General features: G+C 38.8%; 1 protein-coding gene across 1 annotated transcript in view; it reads left to right on the top strand.

The window, feature by feature from the left end:
* The window catches only part of LOC307135661 (uncharacterized protein), a gene marked incomplete at its 5' end in the record, with an annotated part of 33,863 nt that extends 25,983 nt beyond the window's left edge, over nt 1-7,880 (top strand). Inside the window, one exon of the mRNA XM_079832234.1 lies at nt 5,754-7,880. Coding sequence (XP_079688360.1) covers nt 5,754-6,598 — 845 coding nt within the window. The 3' untranslated portion in view covers nt 6,599-7,880. The remainder of the gene's footprint in view (nt 1-5,753) is intronic.
* Nucleotides 7,881-20,889: the final 13,009 nt, after the last annotated feature.

Below are 20,889 nucleotides of genomic sequence, written 5' to 3'. Positions count from 1 at the left end.
ATATGTTATCATACAGTGACAGTGTGGGCTTTTATTATTGTGGACGATATTATTATAAATTACAGCAACCCCTCTCCCTTTACCTTTCAGACACGGCTCATGTTTATAACAATAATCTTGGGGGGTGGACTCATTTAAAGTAATGTAGTCGTCAGGTTTTAGCCAGGTTTCTGTCAAACACAGCACATCTAGATTATTATCTGTAATGATATTAGGGCTGTCGCTTTAGTAAAAAAATCCTGTTCGATTTTTGAGACACAAGTGTTCATTGAATTGATTCTAAAATCGATTTTAAATGACGTTTTCATTTCCAACGCTAAATATAGCCTACGCCAATCCACTGACAACTAACAGGCATTAGGATGAAAGTAAAGAGGGCGCTTGAGACGCTGTAGCGACTATGAGTCAGATAAAATAATAACTCAACGGGGAATTGAATTAAAATGAAAGAGACTCGAATGACACTATAATTTATAAATAATTCAGAATTAATGTTTACACCTTAACTTATTCGTCCGCCGATATGTAAGAACTTAAAGGGGGCTCTGTTAAAGGGAAACATGTATATTTAGCTCAAATGAATGAATTAATGAATTCATAGGGAATTTTGAGAGTCTATTTTACAGCCGAGCAAATGACTCTTCCAGCGTTCATTTGAAAGGGCCGTAAATATAAACTCTGCAGCGGATATTAATATCCGAACAATAGTGAAACACTATTTAACAGCCAGTTAACTTAGATCGGCAGTTCAAGACATTAAATTTGAAAGCACATAACCACAAGAACAGTTATCTTAGAGTAATCAATAAAGTTCCGTTTGTATTCAAACACATCAAACTAATATCTAACATAAACACACGCACTCGCACATTCACACGTTGCAGAAAGGAAGAAAATGAGGAAAGAATAAGTTCTAAGAGAGAGAAATTATGAAATCCTAAGCAATATATGCATTTATGAAACATGATCTAAAGAAACCATTGATCAGTAATTTAACCTCCTATCGTTTCTTAGGCAGGGTTATTAAATTTGATCTAATGCACCAGTTCAGCTCGGAATCAAGAGGCATTACTTGCGTTTGTGTCTCGTGTGTCGTCTGACAAGGGGGTTCCCTTTTTCCTGGCTGGACAAGGGGTTTTCCCGGGTCTTTGATTCTGGTCTGGTCGTGTCTTGGATCGTCTTGGGAAGCCAATCACGTGGCGTGTTGGCGGCTGGATGAAAGTCTTGTGGGCATTGTTTGAAGTTGAAGCGCGCTTTTGGAGACTCGTTGTTGAGAAACTTTTGCGGCGGAACTTAACAGAACCCGAGACTTAACGGAAAGAAAATAATCTTTAAGTAAAAGAAAGGAAAGTGAAAGAAGGGCAGATGGCCTGAATGAAATCGTTGTTTAACCCATTCTCTCTGATCTTGGTCTGCCACGATCGTCTCCTGGGAGCTCTCCGTTCAGAACTCAACTCTGGTCAAACTGCTAGGACTTATCTCATCTCTGAACTGCGAACAGGCCGTGAACCAGCTCGAACCGAACCGAACGTCTGTCTGCGCCCATAATTGCTACAACGCACAAGTCAGCAATATTTCTGATGATTTATTTTGTGCACAATGACAAACAGGAGTGCAACATTCTGGGAAAAAAAAACATTAAGCAGAGTGGACTGCCATAACGTCAAAGAAAAACATTAGCTACAGGCTTTAACATGGCTGTGTTTATGATTATAAATTCCACAACAACAACAAAAAAATTGTAGCCCATGAAAAGAGGTTGAAAATAAAGCTTAATTTACTAGCCTACACTGAATGTGAAGTTTGTGTGGATAATAATTTAACGTAATTATTCAACCGTTCAAAATGAAACTTTGAATGAACTTAGCTTGCGAACAGACCATGTGTTTTTTTTAATTTAACGTAACCGACACTTAGGCTATGCGGGCGTTACTGGTGAAACGTGCAAATAAAGCTCTATTACAAATTATTGGACAGGAAAACAAGTCTATCAACATTTTCGGGGTCCAGAGCAGAGCGTTTCTTATTCACTATATGCCCAGCTGTTGAGAAGACGCGCTCCGACCGCACTGATGTTCCAGGGACACTCAGGTACTTCATTGCCAGCTGCGCATGGTGGGGGTATTTCGAACTGCCAATCTTCCACCACAAAAGCGGGTCGCTGTCAGCTGGCAAAGGTGGTTCCTTTTCATAAATCAACATCTCCTGTAAGAGGTCGCTTTCGACGTCATTCACTCTTTCACTCATCCACTCATGAACCGCTCACCGGTAAAACGCCGTCCGCTCAAAATGCCGCGCTGACAGGAACTTTATCTGTACTGTAGCCTACTTGTTGTAGCATTAAAACACATATTTAGTTTTATATGTTAAATATAAATATATTTAATTAATTAAAAATATTAAATATAATAATGTTATTTTTAAATTTAATTTAGGATACCTTGAGTATTAGCTACAATTGAACAGGACACATAAGATGGGAAATATGGGGGTCAGAAATTATTTTGACCACTCAAAGCATTTCTTCAAAGTGATTTTCGTTTTATATAAATTGTTTCTTAATTTTAATCAATTGTTTTATCGACTAATATTGCATTGATTTAATAAATAATAAGAAAATATGGCATGCGATGACATGGAGGCGCTGGCTCCACGTGAACAACGGCTTAAATGAACAACTACCCTATTAGGAAAAAAGCTTTAGTTGGGGCAGCCCTATAGCCATTTATTTCAGATAGACCTATATTTGTTCCAGCATGTCACAAATAGGGCTGCACAATTAATCGAAAAAAAATCACGATCTCGATTCAAACATAAAAAGCGATCTCATTTCTTAATGTTGGCGATTCACTTCCGTGTATTTCCCTCAGATCATGCTGCGTTCACGCGTTATTGGTCACACCAGAGCTTGTCACACTCACACAATAACAAAACGCTAACCAATCAATCATAAATCTCCACTTCTCTCCTCTCCCTCATTGGCCATGTTTCGCTGTTACTGACGTGTAACAAGACGGCAGAGCAATCCTAAACGGAGTCAGATTTGTAGCGGTAAGAGGTAAAAATTAACCGCAAACTGTGCACGCGCGCACGGCAGAGAGGGAGAGAGAGCGAGAGAACTTCCGTGTGTGTGCTGGTGTGCACCTAATGAAGCGCATGTAAGACGGAGAGCATCCTGATTGGCTTGTTTCGGTAAGTCAACCAATCAATTGTCAGTGTGGGCGGGCTTTTATCTCTTCTCCCGAACCGAATTAATCAGTTCAGTGTATCTAGAAACTGGAGCGCCATGGCAGAGGGAGAGTGCCCCAAAAAACGAAAGTATAAAGTATAAACATAATGACAATCTTGCACGCTGTACAGTTTGTTACTGACATGTTATGTTTGAGTTAAACAAGTTTCATTTCATGTGCATATTTTTCAGGTCGGCTAGTTGCCAAGGCTACACATACCTCCCTGAAATTATTTTTTTCAGGTTGGGATGTCTGTAACACTGTCTTAGTACATTAAGCCACGTTAAGCGTTTTCTTATAACATTTTTTTTATTTATAGTTTTCATTTTTTGCAAAAACGCAAAAACAAAATGAAACAACGAAATAAGACAACAAAAACCCTCTCTCCACAAGGCAAGATATTAAATAATCATAAAAATAGAAATAAACTGTAATAAGCATATATTTACATCTAGTCTGTCTACATTTGATGTTTCTACATTTTAATTTAATTGTAACTAATTACTTTTATTTAAAATTGATTAATTTTTTTTAAAGTATAAGAAAAAATGAGAATCGTGTAAGAGAATCGTGATCTCAATTCCCATGGAGAAAAATCGTGATTCACATTTTAGCAAGAATCGTGCAGCCCTAGTCACAAAGGGCATTTCGGGTTGACCTCATGCAAGTTTTAAAAACACATTTCAACATATTAATAATACCTGCCAATAACTTTTTTTATTTGTTTAATTCGTTCAAAAATAATAGTGTACATATTTGGTTAAAATCAATTCCCTATTTTCGTTTTTGAAACTTGTGTTGGTTGGTCCGATCGATTGTGCAATCGATTTTCGAACGAAAAGTGACAGCCCTAAATGATATCATTAACAATAAGCGCTTTTGGGGAAAGGGATTGAATATTCAGCAACCCAAGCTTTATCAATTGTTCATCTGTATTATATCTGTTGTTTATTTGTTAGACATCGATTACATTTTTACTGTTGAATGGTTTTGATTGTTTTTTGTATTTACTAAATCGGGGAACAGACACAATCTCTATGTGATAATATCTAGGTGAAAGAGTCTCTATGTGCTGGGATTTATCTGACTCCGGTGACGTGAGACAGCTAGTAGACGGTCGGTTTAGCCAGTTTGTCTGCTTCCTGACCTGGGCCCTAGTGAGTCAAGGTTTAGCTCTAAGACTATGTGCCAAATTACTAGAGAGAAGAGCGGAACCTCCCCAGGAGGGATGGATGCCATCCTTCTTCAACAGGTCAGGTCTGCCCCAAAAACTTTTCCAATTGTCTATGCACCCTATGTTATTTTGCGGACACCACTTAGACAACTAGCCATTGAGTGATGATAGTCTGCTAACCATCTCATCACTCCTTTTAACAGGGAGCGGTCCAGAACAATAAACAGCCTCTGACATCGTACTAGCGAGTTCACACACCTCTTTAATGTTAATTTTGGTGATCTCCGACTGGCGAAGTCGAACATCATTAGTGCTGACGTGAATAATAATCTTAGAGAATTTACAATTAGCTTTAGCCAGCACTTTTAAATTTGCTTTGATGTTAGGCGCTCTGGCTCCCGGTAAACTTGTGACTATGGTGGCTTGTGTCTCTATTTTCACATTCCGTGTAATAGAATCACCAATGACTAGGGCACTTTCAACAGGATACTCAGTGGGTGCTTCACTGAGAGGGGAAAACCTGTTTGATGTTCTAACCGTAACGGAAAAGCGTTTTTTAGATCCGCGACTATGCCGTCTCACTGTCACCCAGTTTCCCTGCTGCGGGGGCCCTGCAGCCGGAACTGAAGAATGTACAGAGTTCACAAAGCTATTCGCATCCAAATCAGTGTATAAAGCTGTTACATCCTCACTACTCTCAGATAAAGTATGGATGCGTGTTTCTAATCCTGAAATCTTCTCCGTCAGCCTAACTATCTCCTTACATTTATCACATGTGAAGCTCTGTTCGCCAGCGAAGAAGCCTATACTAAACATGCAGCATGCGGTGTAAGTGACAATGTAAATGTAAATGTCAAAGGTTGTTTTAGGACACGTGCTGAAAGTTACTGCAGAGACGTTGTGATGTTGCAAAGAGCAGAAAATGACAATATAAAGGAGACCTGTTTTGAAACCAGCGGAGACGACAGCACAGATGCCGCCCCATCAAATACCCTGGTTTTTCCCATTTTTTTGAACTCCCATTTTAATGGTTATATCAAATGTAACTAAAAAGTACATAACACGTCTAAATCGTTTAAATCTTTAAACAATTTAACATTTTAATAGTTTAATTAAATTAATAATCAATGATTTATCAGTGATTTTAAGAATCCATTTCAGTACATATTTTCTATTGAGAAATTGTGTGTATTTTTATCAGAAATTTTGTTGTTTATAAAAAAAAATTCTGGCAATCTGGCAAATGGAAAGAAGGCATAAAACATTAATTTAATTTATCTTTAAATCGTATGAAATTAAACATTATCAAAACATCCTGCAGGTTGAATTTTGTCTTTTTTTCTCCTTAGACCTGTTGGCGCTGGAAGAGGAGAATCAAGATCTGGATGAAATGAAAGACAAAGATCAATTTGAGAATCAAGATGACAGAAACTTGACAGAAACTTATTTCACCTGCTTTCAGGGTGGACAGAGTTTCAATCGTAAACAACACTTTGAAGACCACATAAGAGTTCACTCTGGAGAGAAGCTTTACACATGCCAACAGTGTGGAATGAGTTTTCAACAACATGAAAACCTTACAGTTCACATGAGAGTTCACCCGGGAGAGAAGCCTTACACATGCCAACAGTGTGGAATGAGTTTTAATTTTAAAGGAAACTTTAACAGGCACATACAAACTCATACTGGAGAGAAGCCTTACACATGCCCTCAGTGTGGAAAGAGTTACAATCAAAAACGACACTTTAAAGACCACATAAGAGTTCACACAGGAGAGAAACCTTACACATGCCAACAGTGTGGAATGAGTTTTCAACAACATGAAAACCTTAAAGTTCACATGAGAGTTCACACGGCAGAGAAGCCTTACACATGCCAACAGTGTGGAATGAGTTTCAATTTTAAAGGAAACTTTAACAGGCACATACAAACTCACACTGGAGAGAAGCCTTACACCTGCCCTCAGTGTGGAATGAGTTTCAATCAAAAACAACACTTTGAAGACCACATAAGAGTTCACACGGAAGAGAAGCCTTACACCTGCCAACAGTGTGGAAAGAGTTTCAGTCATAACGGAAACCTTAAGAGGCACATGAGAATTCACACTGGAGAGAAGCCGTTCACATGTGATCTCTGTGGAGACCGTTTCAGATATAAAGACACCTTTAAGCAGCACATGAGGTTTCACTTGTGAGTGAACGGTTTTATGTCATCAGTGTGAAATGAGTTTCAGACAGAAAAACCTTATGGTTCATGTGTTAACTCGTACCAGAGAGAATCATTTCATGTGCCAACACCAGCCCTCAACCCCACCGTGGATTCTTATTTGAGTATTTTCTTTTTCTGTCTGGCCAAAATAAATGTTAATCTTGATTTATCTTGTATTACTCCGAAATCATATCATATCTTATCAATCTTAAATTACACTTTTTGTTGAGTGAGCTGGTGCAACTACTTAAAGGTAAAATATTCACTCTGCAATCCTCTGACTAATATCAGAAATTATGAGTTTGTCGTGAGCTGGCGAAATTCGGATGCTTAGTCTGTGTGATATCGGGTCCCTTGATGAACGAATATTTGAAAATAAGAGATAATAAGAAAAATCAACCATCTTAATTAAATCACATCTTAACTTAAGATCAGCTGATAAACTCTAAACGTAACACACTTAATGGAGTCACACAAAATTGGAGTCAGATCAAATTATTCATGGAGTCCGATTTAAAACTAGATATCAATAAATTAAGTGAATTTAACAAAAATGCTGAAAAGGCTTACATGCACAATTCCTTCGACCAAGCCGTTAGATTCAGTTTTTTTGGGCTAACGGGAGACCCTTACAGCTGCGAGCAGCCATTAACGGGGCCAAGCGCAAAGAAGCCAATAAGACATGCCAACATGGCTGGGAGGGTTAGATCAACTGCAACAATGAGCAATTAAAGGCATTTTAAGATGATTTTAGGCAAAATGGCAGAAAAATGCATTGTAGTCTATGGGAATTTCATGTTTTGCACTATTATAGCAAAGTAAACAAAACTCAGCACTGTTCATGCTGCTCCCAAAGATTTATTAAAACATACAACATTTCGACCCAAAATGGTCTTCGTCAGGTTTAAAAGTTTAATTGGATATGCGCACAAGTCTTCCTTTCTACATTGTTCTATTATAGCACCACCAAGAGGCACAATCCTACCATTTTTTTATGTGTCCTCAGAGTGAGCCCATACGTGTGTGTCAATTTTGGTGAAAAAAGCTACTTTCTTTTTGGAGTTATAGACATGTATATGAAAAAACAGAGTTTGATTGGGTTTTACTACCCCTTATTATTAATATTTTGACATTTGGGCATTAGCACATGGCTATCGACCTATGTTTCTGAACTTCAGACGCTGGTTTCGTCTCAATGGGACTAGCGGTTTCGAAGATATCAGCTTATGTTTTTTAAGCGATAAATTGCCACGCTGCACAAACCATACAACAAAAGTTACTCCCATGAAAATAAGTCAACCACACCCAAAGTTATAAGCATTTGAAAGAATCTCCACTAGGTGGCGCTGTTTGGAAACTTCTCAGGGTCAAGACAATTTACAGTGTCATTAATATAATTGATGGTAAATGGTAAATGGACTTCATTTAATAGACCTATGGCCATCCAAAGCGCTTTACATATTGCCTCACATTCACCCATTCATACACCGACGGTGGTGTCAGCCATGCAAGGCACCATCCAGCTCGTCTGGAGCAGCTGGGGTTAGGTGTCGCTCATGGACACCTCGACACTTGGCCAGGTGGAACCGGGGATTGAACAACCAACCTTCCGGTTTGTAGACAACCTACATGAACCACTGAGCCACTGCCGCCCGTAGTTGTAATTCTGTCAGGTCCATTAAGTCAAGAACAGACATGACAATAAAAATTATTTAGAAATTTGTATTGAATTGCAATCAGTTGATGAATTCTGAATTAAATTTGTTTTTTGCGGTATGGCTCTGTTCAGGGAGTCCTCTGACCTTTCATGAGCACCATGAAATAGCAGAGAGTCAGAGGACAGCAGCAGCATTAGGGAACGCTCACACAGTTTAGGACTGGGAGAGCTTAACTATTCCCCCCAAACAAACCACACCTGGCAATCCTTTTGAGAATAAAACAAGAGAATGGAATTAGACAATTAAAATTCTTAGACGTCTTATGAATGAATTACGAATTAGTGCAATATGGTTTTGTTCAGATGAGTCTCCTGACCTTTCATGAGCACCATGAAATAGCAGAGAGTCAGGGGACAGAAGCAGCATTAGTGGACGCTCACATGAATTAGGACTAGGGGAGCTTAACTATTCCCCCCCAAACAAACCACACCTGGCAATCCTCTTGAGAATAAAACAAGAGGATGGAATTAGACAATTAAAATTCTTAGACGTCCTATGAATGAATTACGAATTAGTGCAATATGGTTTTGTTCAGATGAGTCTCCTGCCCTTTCATGAGCACCATGAAATAGCATTGAGTCAGGGGACAGCAGCAGCATTAGTGGACGCTCACATTAGGACTAGGGGAGCTGAAACTATTCCCCCCCCAGACCATACCAGGCAATCCTCCCTGGCTCTTCCAGCTAATTGAAGAGACAGCAGAGGATACAAAGCAATTTCATCTAGCACGAGGATGTAGCTAGTTATTGATACGAGTAAATAAATAGGCGATATGGCTCCGTTCTAAATTCCCCTTCATTATCATGGGGAGCTCCACGAAATCCAAAACAGGGAATAGCAGCAGCTTCTAGGGGTAATCATCCTATTTTATAGACTGGAGAGTAGCATAAATCCCCCCAATAGACCATAACCGGCAATCCTCCCAGGCTCTTCCTTCTAAATCGAAGAGCCACGGAGGATCCAAAAGAGTGTTTCGAGAGAAGGCAATCGAACTGAATTTAATTGTAAAGATCCAATCGATCTACGTGAAGCTAGCATGATGAATGTAACCAGCTAATTGATAGAAGTAATTTATAATATAATATTAATTAGTGAACCCCCTGACTGCTTTGACAGCCCAATCCAGTGTTGACAGGTTTGAAACCTGGCGGCTGAATTTCTTATAAAAGTGAAGCCAAACCATGGCAACACCGTGGGTTGTAGTAGTCTGTTTGGATTGGCGTTATTGTTGAGGAGAGTGGATTGAGTTTATTTCAGTGTCACCCTCTGCCATATTTTTTTCTTTTATTTATTTTTATTATTATTAATTAGAGAACATATGAAAATTGTTACATAAAAAAATGCATAAAAGACAGAAACTTCATAAACCCTCTGCTACATTATACAAGGACAAAGCTTTCACACATGATACTGCCCTGCAAAAAAACCCATAGAAACCATTACAGAAGTTCTATTGGATTTAATGGTTTATGGGAATTTTATTGGTTGTAATGGGAATTATAGTGGTCTCTACTGATATATGTTGGGTTCTATTGGTGGGGGCATTAAATCCTAATGGAATATGTCCCAAACACACTACCAAAAATAATTCTGTAGTGGTTTAAATGGTAAAACCAATGGTTCCTATTGGTATTTTAATAAAAACCATTAGAATTTCTGTGATGTTTCCAACTTTTTTTAAGCTGGTCTGATCTTCTGTCCTTGTCTAAAGAAATAATTACCCACACACACATCATGCTTAATGTTTTATTATCAAGGTGAACACATGAAATTAATCAGTATCTGTAAAATTCACCTAAATGAGTTTCACAGCACTAACACCGTTTCAGCTTTGATCGCCTCGGTAAACACGTAATAAACGGGGCGTTAACGTATAAGCCTACTTGCATTTTATGGTTGTCAGCTTTTTTTGCATTACATTTACTTCACCAGGAGATGGTGCTGCAATTTCTATCTGAATGAAGCTTTGAGTAATGAACCATTTTCGACACAATTGTATCAGAAAGCAATAATGCTTCGAAACGCTTCATTTGGCCATCACTAAGAACAATATCCATAAGCCAAGCATTTACTGAAAACGACTAGCTTAAGCAATGCAGATACCATTGTCAATTACGTTGCCAATTACCTGATAATTTTTAACAGGGTTTTAAAACTAACTTAGCTTCATGAAGACACAGATGAGTGAGAGTGAAAATTGCCAGCTGAGACATATGCTTGAAATACTTAACTTGTGGAGTGCAGATTTCTCTGAAATTGTTCTTGAGTCAGTCACAAAGTTTTAAGTATAACTTCAGAGAGTCCATGAAAATAATGCAGCGATGCAAACTCCAAATTAGACAGTTTATGAACCATGCGACAAAATCGCAAGTTCAAGTTTACAACCTCAATGAATGAGAGGTGAACCGTGTGGGGGCAAATTGCTCTCGCTGTATTTCGCACTGCACAAATCCTTGTGATATGATTCTGTTTTGCCTGCCGTATTCCCCATTTAATTAGCTCCTGACAAATCTTGTTTTAAAGCAAAACATGAACTTGAGCAGTGAGTGATTTTAACTAATAAATATCCCAGAGCCCGAGACACAGAACCCAGTGAAACATTTGCCAAATGATATAATTACAGGCTCATCAAGCGGGGTTGCTTTCGTTGAGAAAATAGCTTGTAATGTTAGAACTTGAACCGGCACACTCGGATAAGCTGGAGAAAAAAAAAAAAAAAAAATTCTTACTAGACAGCATTTAGATATAAGCTGACGAAAGTATCCAACACATGGTCATAATTGTTGCTGCTCCCATAGTTATGAAATAGTCCTGATATAATTCTGCTGAAAATGCAGCTGCTGGCTTTTGTATGTAATATTGAATACTTTATTTGCAAAAATAATGCTCACATTGCATGATTGAATCATTAGCCAACACATACTTATCTCACTCAATAGAACACAGAGTGAAAGGCAATGCACTTTAAAAGAGCCTTGTGTATGTTCGATGATTTGTTAAAGCAGACTGCACAAAATGCATAGTGATAAGCAAAGGAAAACCAATAAATTCTTATCCTGGTTGCAGGGCTGCCAACTCTCACGCATTGGCCGTGAGACACACGCATTTGATTGGTTTCACACGCTCACACGCCACACCCCCGATTTCTCACGCTGAAGTTTCAGCCCTGTCAGTCAAATGTCTAAAAGATGAGTTTATCTATAGATCTACCTGTTGAGCCACTCGTGATCGACTAGTTATGCTTTCGGTGAGGGGCTACTTCACAAGCCACCCCAGGCGCATTTTCCCCCGCATTTCCCCGGCTTCAGGTATGTATGCTTTGAGTATTTATTGAGTGTATGCTTGAGTATTTATGCTCTTGAACTTTAAATAGCGTTTGCTTATTCATTTGTGTGAGTTGTTAAAGGCATTTCGAGAGCTTTGTGAACGTAATTTTTTAAGGGCTATTAAGTGGTGACCAGATGTCTAAAATGGAAACGGGGACACCAAATATATTTGGGTATCAGCATTAGAAGTTGCAATAACATAACTAAAGAATCATAACTAGGCTAATATAAAACAGGGTTCCCGCGGGGTCTTAAAAAGTCTTAAAATGTCTAAAATTTATTTATTTTTTAATTTAAGGCCTTAAAATGTCTTAAAAACGGCCAGATTTTCACCCGAGATCTTAAATTTAATTTAGTTAGGTCTTAAAAAAAGTGTTATCCTCGTTCATTTCCAGAAATGCTGGCTGCAGAAAGTTATTAACGTTACACTGTAGCAAAAAAGTATCGAATAGCGAGTCTTTGCTGCTTCGCCCTCAGAGCGTTCGTTCGGGGTGTTGTAGTTCTTTCTGGGGATATTGGTACACGTACTCTGTGATAAAACTACAAATCCCGTGATAAATGCAATTACCTCCCCGCAAAATACGTCTACATTTAATAACATTGTATTTTTCTGGACAGAATGAGGCAGACATGCATTGTTTTATATTATTCTAAACAGTGATAAAGTCTGCACTCAATCAGCACTGCATACCTTATTATTATGACAATAGTGAAGGCTTGAAGAACTCAAATACACCATAGCTTGATGCAGTCGTGTTTATTGTCTTCGTTTCATCAGTCAAAGCGTTTCTATCTTCAGTTAATCCTACATTGCTAGCTTCACATTAGGGCTAACGATTACTTCTCTGAGGCAAATGTGGAGTTTCTGCTCGAGGGCGCCCTCTGGCTTCCAGTATGAATGAAAGTTTGGGTAACAAATATGAAAAATAATACTTCTCTAAATAAATTTATATGACAACCCATATGTTTTTCTCCAATGTACAGTTTTTCCCCCACAGTGGATGCATAAGAGGCTCATATTTCATATTAAATACATAGACTTTAAGAAATTTATATCACAGATAAAAAGCACAGAATTTCTTTATTTTTTTATTTTATTTTTTACAATAAATCTTTAGACCTTTCTAATGATTTTTAGTCATAGGCTGTCTGCATATTAACAGGTAACCCAGCAGGTTTTTTTTTGTAAAATAAGTTTTCTATAAAATATAAATGTTATTTTATTAGTATTATTATTATATTGATATATTTATTCTTAAATACTCTATTTTTAATTTTTTAATAATTAAAATTTATTGTAATAGTAGTATTTCTAATTTTGTTAAATATTTGTATTTATTGAATATAATCATTATTATTAGTCTCGTTAATATATAAACATTAATATATAAAATGTTATATGCATACACTTTTCATTTGTAAAAAAAATCTCCCTAGTGCATCCCCTGTTCAATCTCTATTAGGCTATTAATATGCTGTTTTGTAATCTATTCTATTTGAGGGCAAGTTTGTTTTAGCCTATTTTCATTTTGGGCCTAAGGTTTTTGGGCATTTGGCACGTTGTTGGCTGTGGAGGGTTACTAATGTCATTGCTTTATTGCTTTTTTATTATTTCTTTGATTTAAATAATTTTGGTAATGCGTCGTATAGGTCTTAAATTTCAATCTTTATGGTCTTAAAATGTCTTAAAAAGGTCTTAAATTTGACTTTCTGAAACCTGCAAGAACCCTGATGAAAGGACACGCATTAAAATGCAGGAGAAGTATACAGTGTGTGTATACAGTTGGGACAGATTGATTGTGAGTAAAAATAGAGTCAATGTCCTTGTGTATTGGAAGTTTGTCTCTAGTCTTTGACCAAATGGCTGGCGTCTGGTCTCCTGTGCTGCCTTTGAGGGTTCCAGGCATCATCTCTGCTAAGGTCGTTCAGGAGAGCAGAGGTGATAATGGCATTTGAAGAGAGGTGGTTTGCGACTCTTTGGGCCGGGCCAGTGATCAAGTTTGACCAAAGGGAAAGGGGGAAGGTTTTTATGGTGCCTAGAGCATTTCGATCATTCCCATCGGTTACAGTGTCATAAAGGCTAGTGTTGACAAGGGTTCAGAGCACTGTTCCATGTTAACCCATTCTGTTTCAGCATCATTATTAATCCATGCCACTATTTGGTAACCGGTTTTTATTGACTATTAAGTGCACAGCTACCAGATACCCGGAAGCAATTCCACTCCAAAAAAAATCACATCCCGAGCAGTTGTTAAAGCTTTAACAAAGTTCTTTACCATTTTTGTTCTACTGAGACTGATCACGTCCAGATTGATCAGGGGGCTTATTTTCTATCTTAATTGTGTGCTCAAGTCTTTAAATCGCTCAATATTACACGTCGTATATCCAGTGCTTATCACCCAGAGAGTCAGGGGTCAGTTGAAAGGTTCCATCAGACCTTAAAAGCAATGATTAGGATATACTGCCTCGAGACCTGGTGTGAGTGGGATGAAGGAGTTCCTTTGCTTTTATTCTGAATCAGTGAAATGGTGCAGGAGTCTCTCATGTTCAGCCCATCAGAGCTGGTCTTTAGCCATACTGTGAGAGGACCACTGAAAGAGAGAATCTTCGGCATTGAGGACTCTAAAGCAAACGTGTTAGATTATGTCAGTAATTTCATGATCGGCTTCAGAAAACGTGTGTACTCTATATCAATGTCCCTCCATTAACTTCTGGGCCCTCCGCACTAGCAATGTGTGTGCTATCTCCCCAACCCCACACCACCACCCACACCCTGGTATGATGCCGATGTGAATAGGATCTAGTTGTATGTTGTTTTTGATACTTTACATGTCTAAATGTTTTGTTTGTTGCTTTGTACCATTAAACTGGTGTTAATTTGCATTTGTCTCTTTTCACCTTAGACCTGACGGTGCTGAAAGAGGAGAGTGAAGTACTGAATGAAATAGAAGAGAAAGATCAATTTAAGAATCATGATTTAATAACTGGAGAAAAACCTTTTAGTTGCTCACAGCCTGAAAAGACTTTGTCAAAAAAAAAGGCTAAAAATAAGGGTACTAGAAGTAATTTCACCTGCCAACAGTGTGGAAACAAATTCACTCTAAAAAGAAACCTTGATAGACACATCAGAATTCACACTGGAGAGAAGCCTTGTACCTGCCAACAGTGTGGAAAGAGTTTTGCTAGAAAAGTAAACCTTAACAAACACATGAGAGTTCACTCTGGGGAGAAACTCTACACTGGAGAGAAGCCGTTCACCTGCCAACAGTGTGGAAAAAGTTTCCACCGAAAAGAAAGCCTTAACAGGCACGTGAGAGTTCACACTGGAGAGAAGCCTTTCACCTGCCAACACTGTGGAAAGAGTTTCGCTCTAGGAGAAAACCTTAAAATGCACATGAGAATTCACACTGGAGAGAAGCCTTACACCTGCCAACAGTGTGGAAAGAGTTTTGCTAGAAAAGTAAACCTTAACAGACACATGAGATTTCACTCTGGGGAGAAACTCTACACTGGAGAGAAGCCTTACACCTGCCAACAGTGTGGAAAAAGTTTCCACCGAAAAGAAAACCTTAACAGGCACATGAGCGTTCACACTGGAGAGAAGCCTTGCATCTGCCCTCAGTGTGGAAGGAGTTTTGCTGAAAATGGAAGCCTTAACAGGCACATGCTAATTCACACTGGAGAGAAGCCTTACACCTGCCAACAGTGTGGAAAGAGTTTTAATCAACATGAAAACTTTCAAGTCCACATGAGAGTTCACACTGGAGAGAAATCCTACACCTGCCCTCAGTGTGGAAAGAGTTTTGCTAAAAAAGTAAACCTTAACAGACACATGAGACTTCACTCTGGGGAGCAACCCTACACTTGCCAACAGTGTGGAAAAAGTTTCACTCTAAAACAACATTTTGAAAACAACATGAGAGTTCACACTGGAGAGAAGCCGTACACATGTGGACACTGTGGGAAAAATTTTAGTTATAAAAAAGCCCTGGAGTACCACATGAGTATTCATGTATGAGAGAACTGGTTTCATGTCATCATTGTGGAAGTAATTTCACAGACAGGAAATGCCTCTTGTTTGGGAGACTGTATAATGTGCTGATTATTGTTACGGTATTAAATTACCTTATGCTGCGTTCACACGAAATGCAAATAGAGCGTCTGCAGTGAGTGATTTCAATGTTAAGTCAATGTAAAGACGCATTGACGCGGTCCTGCGGTGCGATACACGCGAATCGACCATCTTGCACGAGTGGAGCAGGAGCCTGCTTGCTGCTGTCACATGGTAAAGTGACGTGATGAGGAACCCTGCATAATAATACTACTGTTATTGTGTCACAATTTAGTTTTAAGACTTTTTCAGGTGAGAATCTAGTGGTTTATTTATAAAGAGAGTGCCTATTTTAAAAAAAATAATCTTGCGTTTTTGGAGTTGTGAGATCCAGGCGTTCATTAACGGTGAGAGCAGCCTTTCCTCGACCAGTCCTTCTAATGTTTGCCGCTGGCTCTGATGTCTCTGTAGTGTTAAACATGAGGTATAATTCATCTTGTGTAGATCTAACAGGTGATCTTTAGTGTCATGAATCTATAATTAGTTGTCTGCCAAATCGTTTTGACTGAGGGCAAATAGAGGTTCATAACATAATTTTTTAGGCTATTTAAATATACATGCAATGAAGATAATGTAGGTAGTGCGTTGCCTGAACCACATTTGTGTGGCTATTAATGTTTAGTATATTTTTTAATGAAAATGAAAGAGGCAGAGTGGTGTTTTATGACATATTTCTCCTGGAGCAACTTGAACGCGTCAACAAGACGGGGTAGACACGATTGAGACAACTAAACGCGAATTTGACACTCTATTCGCATTTGGTGTGAATGCAGCATAAGAGGCCTGAATTCCCCATTTGTGCCCAATTTTTTGTCCTATGTGAACATTTTACTGCATTTATTTTCCCCAGTTTTTTATATTCCTTTTTTTTTTCCTTTCTTGAAAATCATATTTCAATGTGTGGCAACTATAGTTGCCGGTTGGCAAATATGTTGTATGCAACCCTTCAATGTCAAATTGGAATAGGAGGAGAACACCTACTGACTGCAGTAGGTGAATGTTAATTCATTACTTGTCTGAATTTCAACATTATAATGGAATCATTCTGTAAATATTCCATCTTATACTGTATCCCAAGTTGTACTGGTAGCCATCCCAAAAGAGAAAACAAGGGAGTAACATGATATGATTTCCTAGCATTCATTAAAAAGCTTGCAGCCTCATTTTGTAACAGCGTCTTTAATTTTGAACAACTGTCTTTATCTGTCGATCAAATATGAGGGATGAGTCAAAAATTACTCCCAAGTTCTTTACTTGATCATGCAGGTAGACCTTCCATGGGCCTAAACTATCGTTTACCATCTTGCTACAAGCTGAGCGACCAAAAATAATAATTTCTGTTTTATTTTCATTCAATTGAACAAGATTTTCAGCCATCCACAACTTTACTTCCTCTAGACACTTAAAAAGTTTCTTTGGAGTGTCGTGAGCATACAGATGGTAAGAAATACCATAATTCTTAAAGATCATTCCCAAAGGGAGGATGTACAGTGAGAACAGGACTGGACCTAGAATGGAGCCTTGCGGGACCCCACAGGTAAAAGGTGCTGAAACAAAACAATCTTCACTGAAAAATATCTACTTTCCAAATAAGAAGCTTTGAGTGTTCTCACCAATCCCAATATAGTGTTATCATTTCAGCCAGAGGAACAGAGGGAGCTCTTGAATTAAAAACAGGAGTTATGATGGAGGAGGCTATATTTTATGCAGGTGGGAATTTTCTTGACTCAAAGTTGTCCTGAGGGCAGAAACGTTTGTGATTGGTTCAATCTGACAACCAATCGCAAGAGGGGAGAGAATTGCAGAGGCGGGGCCACCATTTCCAATCTCAACCGTCAAAAAATCCCCTGCCCTGGCTTAGAATTAGTTTGAGGCCAGTGTCTTTTCCTCCATTTAAGTTTTGCCTCAGGGATGTAAGTATCATAGTTATAGGTATTCATAAGTATCCAATTTAATGCTTCAGCAGAAATACATGTTTTTCATTTTTGTCTTTTTGTCTTTGCCTGTAAAGGGAAACTTAACCAAGTCAAATGAACAGTAAGTTATTCAAAATTATTTTTTTTCCTAATCTATGTTACTCATTGGCATCATCTGCATACATAATGATATAATTTGCATACATCCGACCAGGTAGAGCACATTCCGGCACTTTTTTTAGCTGGTGTTTTTAGAACGATTAGACACATGGGCAACACAAGGTCCGAGCACTTGCGAGATTGTTTTTATGTAATAGGCCCATGATGAGGCTTTAGCCTACCAAAAATTTGTGAAATAATGAGAAGTGCTGGCGCTGCGGTAACATAAAACATCATTGGCATGGCATTCAACACAACTAGGCTATTTATAAATTCTATAATATGTGGCCCCGACTTGCCTCAACATAGTACATGTGTCTAAAACTTTTGCCCATATGCTCTAGTTGCCCGTTTCAGCCTAGTGTGACATCACTAACTCACAGATAAGCACTTGAAACAGAGCGCTGTTAGACTGTGTATTTTGATGGTTATCACCAAAACAACGTGTGAAACAAACACATTCAGAAGTCGGCAAAAAAGTCGATAGTCGATAAATGTGAATTTTAGTCGCCAAAGATTATAAAAATCGGGGGGAAAAATTGCCAACACTTCTTTAAAGTAGTTTTGTATGCTACATGTAATAGTTGATTGGATTACATTTGTGCCTGTTAGCCTAAGTAAGGTGACTTATTTTGGGACTTTTATTTTCTTCACCCATGCAGACTTAGAAACACTGAAGTCCCAAGGACTTCATAGTGAAGATGTCCTTGGGACAATTGGGCCTTTCAAAATCTTTCTGGGTAGTTTGGAGGCCCTTTTAGGCCCATTTGAACTTCCAGATGAGGTAATTTTCTATTTCTTTAAAAAAATTATCCTCTTCTAGCCTGACGTCGTCATACTCAATTCTAGTCAGAATATGAGTCTGATACTGCTCCGTTGGGCTGTGATTATGGGGCTTGTTTCAACCGAACCAGGAAAGACCTCAATTGGATAGACCTACAACCAATCAGAGCAACGGAGCCACGCATAACGTTAGTTGTCAAATGTCAACAGAACTCAACTGCACTGTGTTGCCAAGTCCGCGGGTTGAAGCGACCCCAATTATGTGATATACAGACCCAGGAATGCGATTTTTAGCTGCCAGCCCTGCCAAAATAACACATATTTTACCCCCCAAATGCCTTTTTTTCCCGGAAAATATAAATATTTTTAGTTTTCACTTTATAGCAATTTTTGGTACACACACACACACACACACACACACACACACACACACACACACACACACACACACACACACACACACACACACACACACACACACACACACACACACACACACACACACAGTCTTTAATACAGTAGATGTGATCAGCATTCGAGTCACTCACTAACAACATACATGTAGGGATCTTTTCAGTAAGCAATTGTGTCTTTGATGTATTAACTTTGCTGTTAGGAAAGTACAGAGATCTTTCTTTTGAAACAGTTTGTTCCCTGAATGCTGTTCTCTGATTGGTCTTCAATATAGTAGATGGTGGCCTTGCACAGGAATCTGAGTCCACAGAGGGTGAACAAGGTAGGAAGATACTGTATTTATGGTCAGCATTCGAGTCACTCACTCACAACATACATGTAGGGATCTTTTCAGTAAGCAATTGTGTCTTTGATGTATTAACTGATCCACATAGCACTGCTTTTTAGGTAAGAAATATACAAACACACAGCCCACCTGAAGATCTTTCATGTAGGCATTTGTTTTCTTTTATGTTTGGACAGATCAACCTGTTGGAGAGCACCCAAGTGCAGGTAAAAAAAAAAATATAGAGAACACACACACACACACACACACTGCATGAAAAGTGGGATTTTCGACCCCGTAAACGCCTGTAAATCTCCCTAATTTTCGGCAGTTTTCGACAATTTAGAGGCAGCAAACGTTGCGTTCGTCTGTGCCACAAATTGTCGTAAACGAACCATGACGTAGGTGGAGAGCCCCCCGCGGAGAGACCGCGGAGGTGCGACGCCTCTAATTAGCATATGAATAGCAGCGAAACTAGAGAGTCAACGGCCTGACCTGAATTTACTCACTCAGTATTGGCTGAGGCCACTACTTTTAAACAAGAAAAATCCCTCGTGATTTTATTCAAAGAAAGAGCTTAATTTATAAACACACAGCTGTTCATTCAAAGAAAGGGCTTCATTTATAAAACACAGCTGTTTATTCAAAGAAAGAGCTTTATTGTTAAACACACAACTATGTACAGTGCAGCAGTAATGTAATGTAAAGTTCGGCGAGCTCCAGGCTGCGAGAGGGCGGTGGCCGCACAATCCATCCATCCAGACACCCCGTCAACAATGCCGTCTTCCTCGTCAGACATGAGTTCAATGGTCGCAGACTTCCAAATGTCCACCTCATCCTCAGCCTCAGCCAGCACACTCTCGCTTCCAGCAACTGTAATACAATCCATAAAGACAATAAGCAACCTGAAAAATACTCACATTGACAAAAAACGGATCTAATATAATAAATCTTACCCTTTTTCTTCTTGATCGACTCCGAGCTAAACTTCGCAGTTTCCGCCTGCTATGTAAGTTCAGGTTGTTTGTATCTGAAGCTCCGGCGTGTCGATTCATAATACGTCTTACAGGCAGCTGGAAAACAATTACATGAGACTGGTATAAATAAAAACAGTCACGGTAAAATTAAACAAGGAATGAGAAACACATTAGAAGTTACTTACACACAATGTCGTCGTGATCAGCGGTTAAATCTGGACTCGCGGAAATCGTTCCAAGCAGATAAGAGCTCACGGCTTCGTTATGAGGCGAGGATAGTCTGTGTAAACAAAATGTGCAGTTTTAAGCTTGGATCTATTAACGCATCCATTTCCTTATACAGCTGAATAAAAGCATATTCTTTAAATCGTAACGTTACATTACCCGTGCTCTGGTTCATAGCGCCTGCAGTTTGCCTCAGAGTTGTGAAGACGAAGACAGCTGAAAATTAGTCGAAAAAGTTGGCCGCGTCCATGCAGAGGAGTTGAAGGGGAGCTGAAGGTGAAACGGCGTCCTGTCATTGTTGATCACGAAAAAGCAAAGCAGTA

This window comes from Gobio gobio (assembly GCF_949357685.1).
Source record: "Gobio gobio genome assembly, chromosome: 1".
Taxonomy (NCBI): Eukaryota; Metazoa; Chordata; class Actinopteri; order Cypriniformes; family Gobionidae; genus Gobio; species Gobio gobio.
This window is presented reverse-complemented; position numbering and strand designations above follow the sequence as displayed.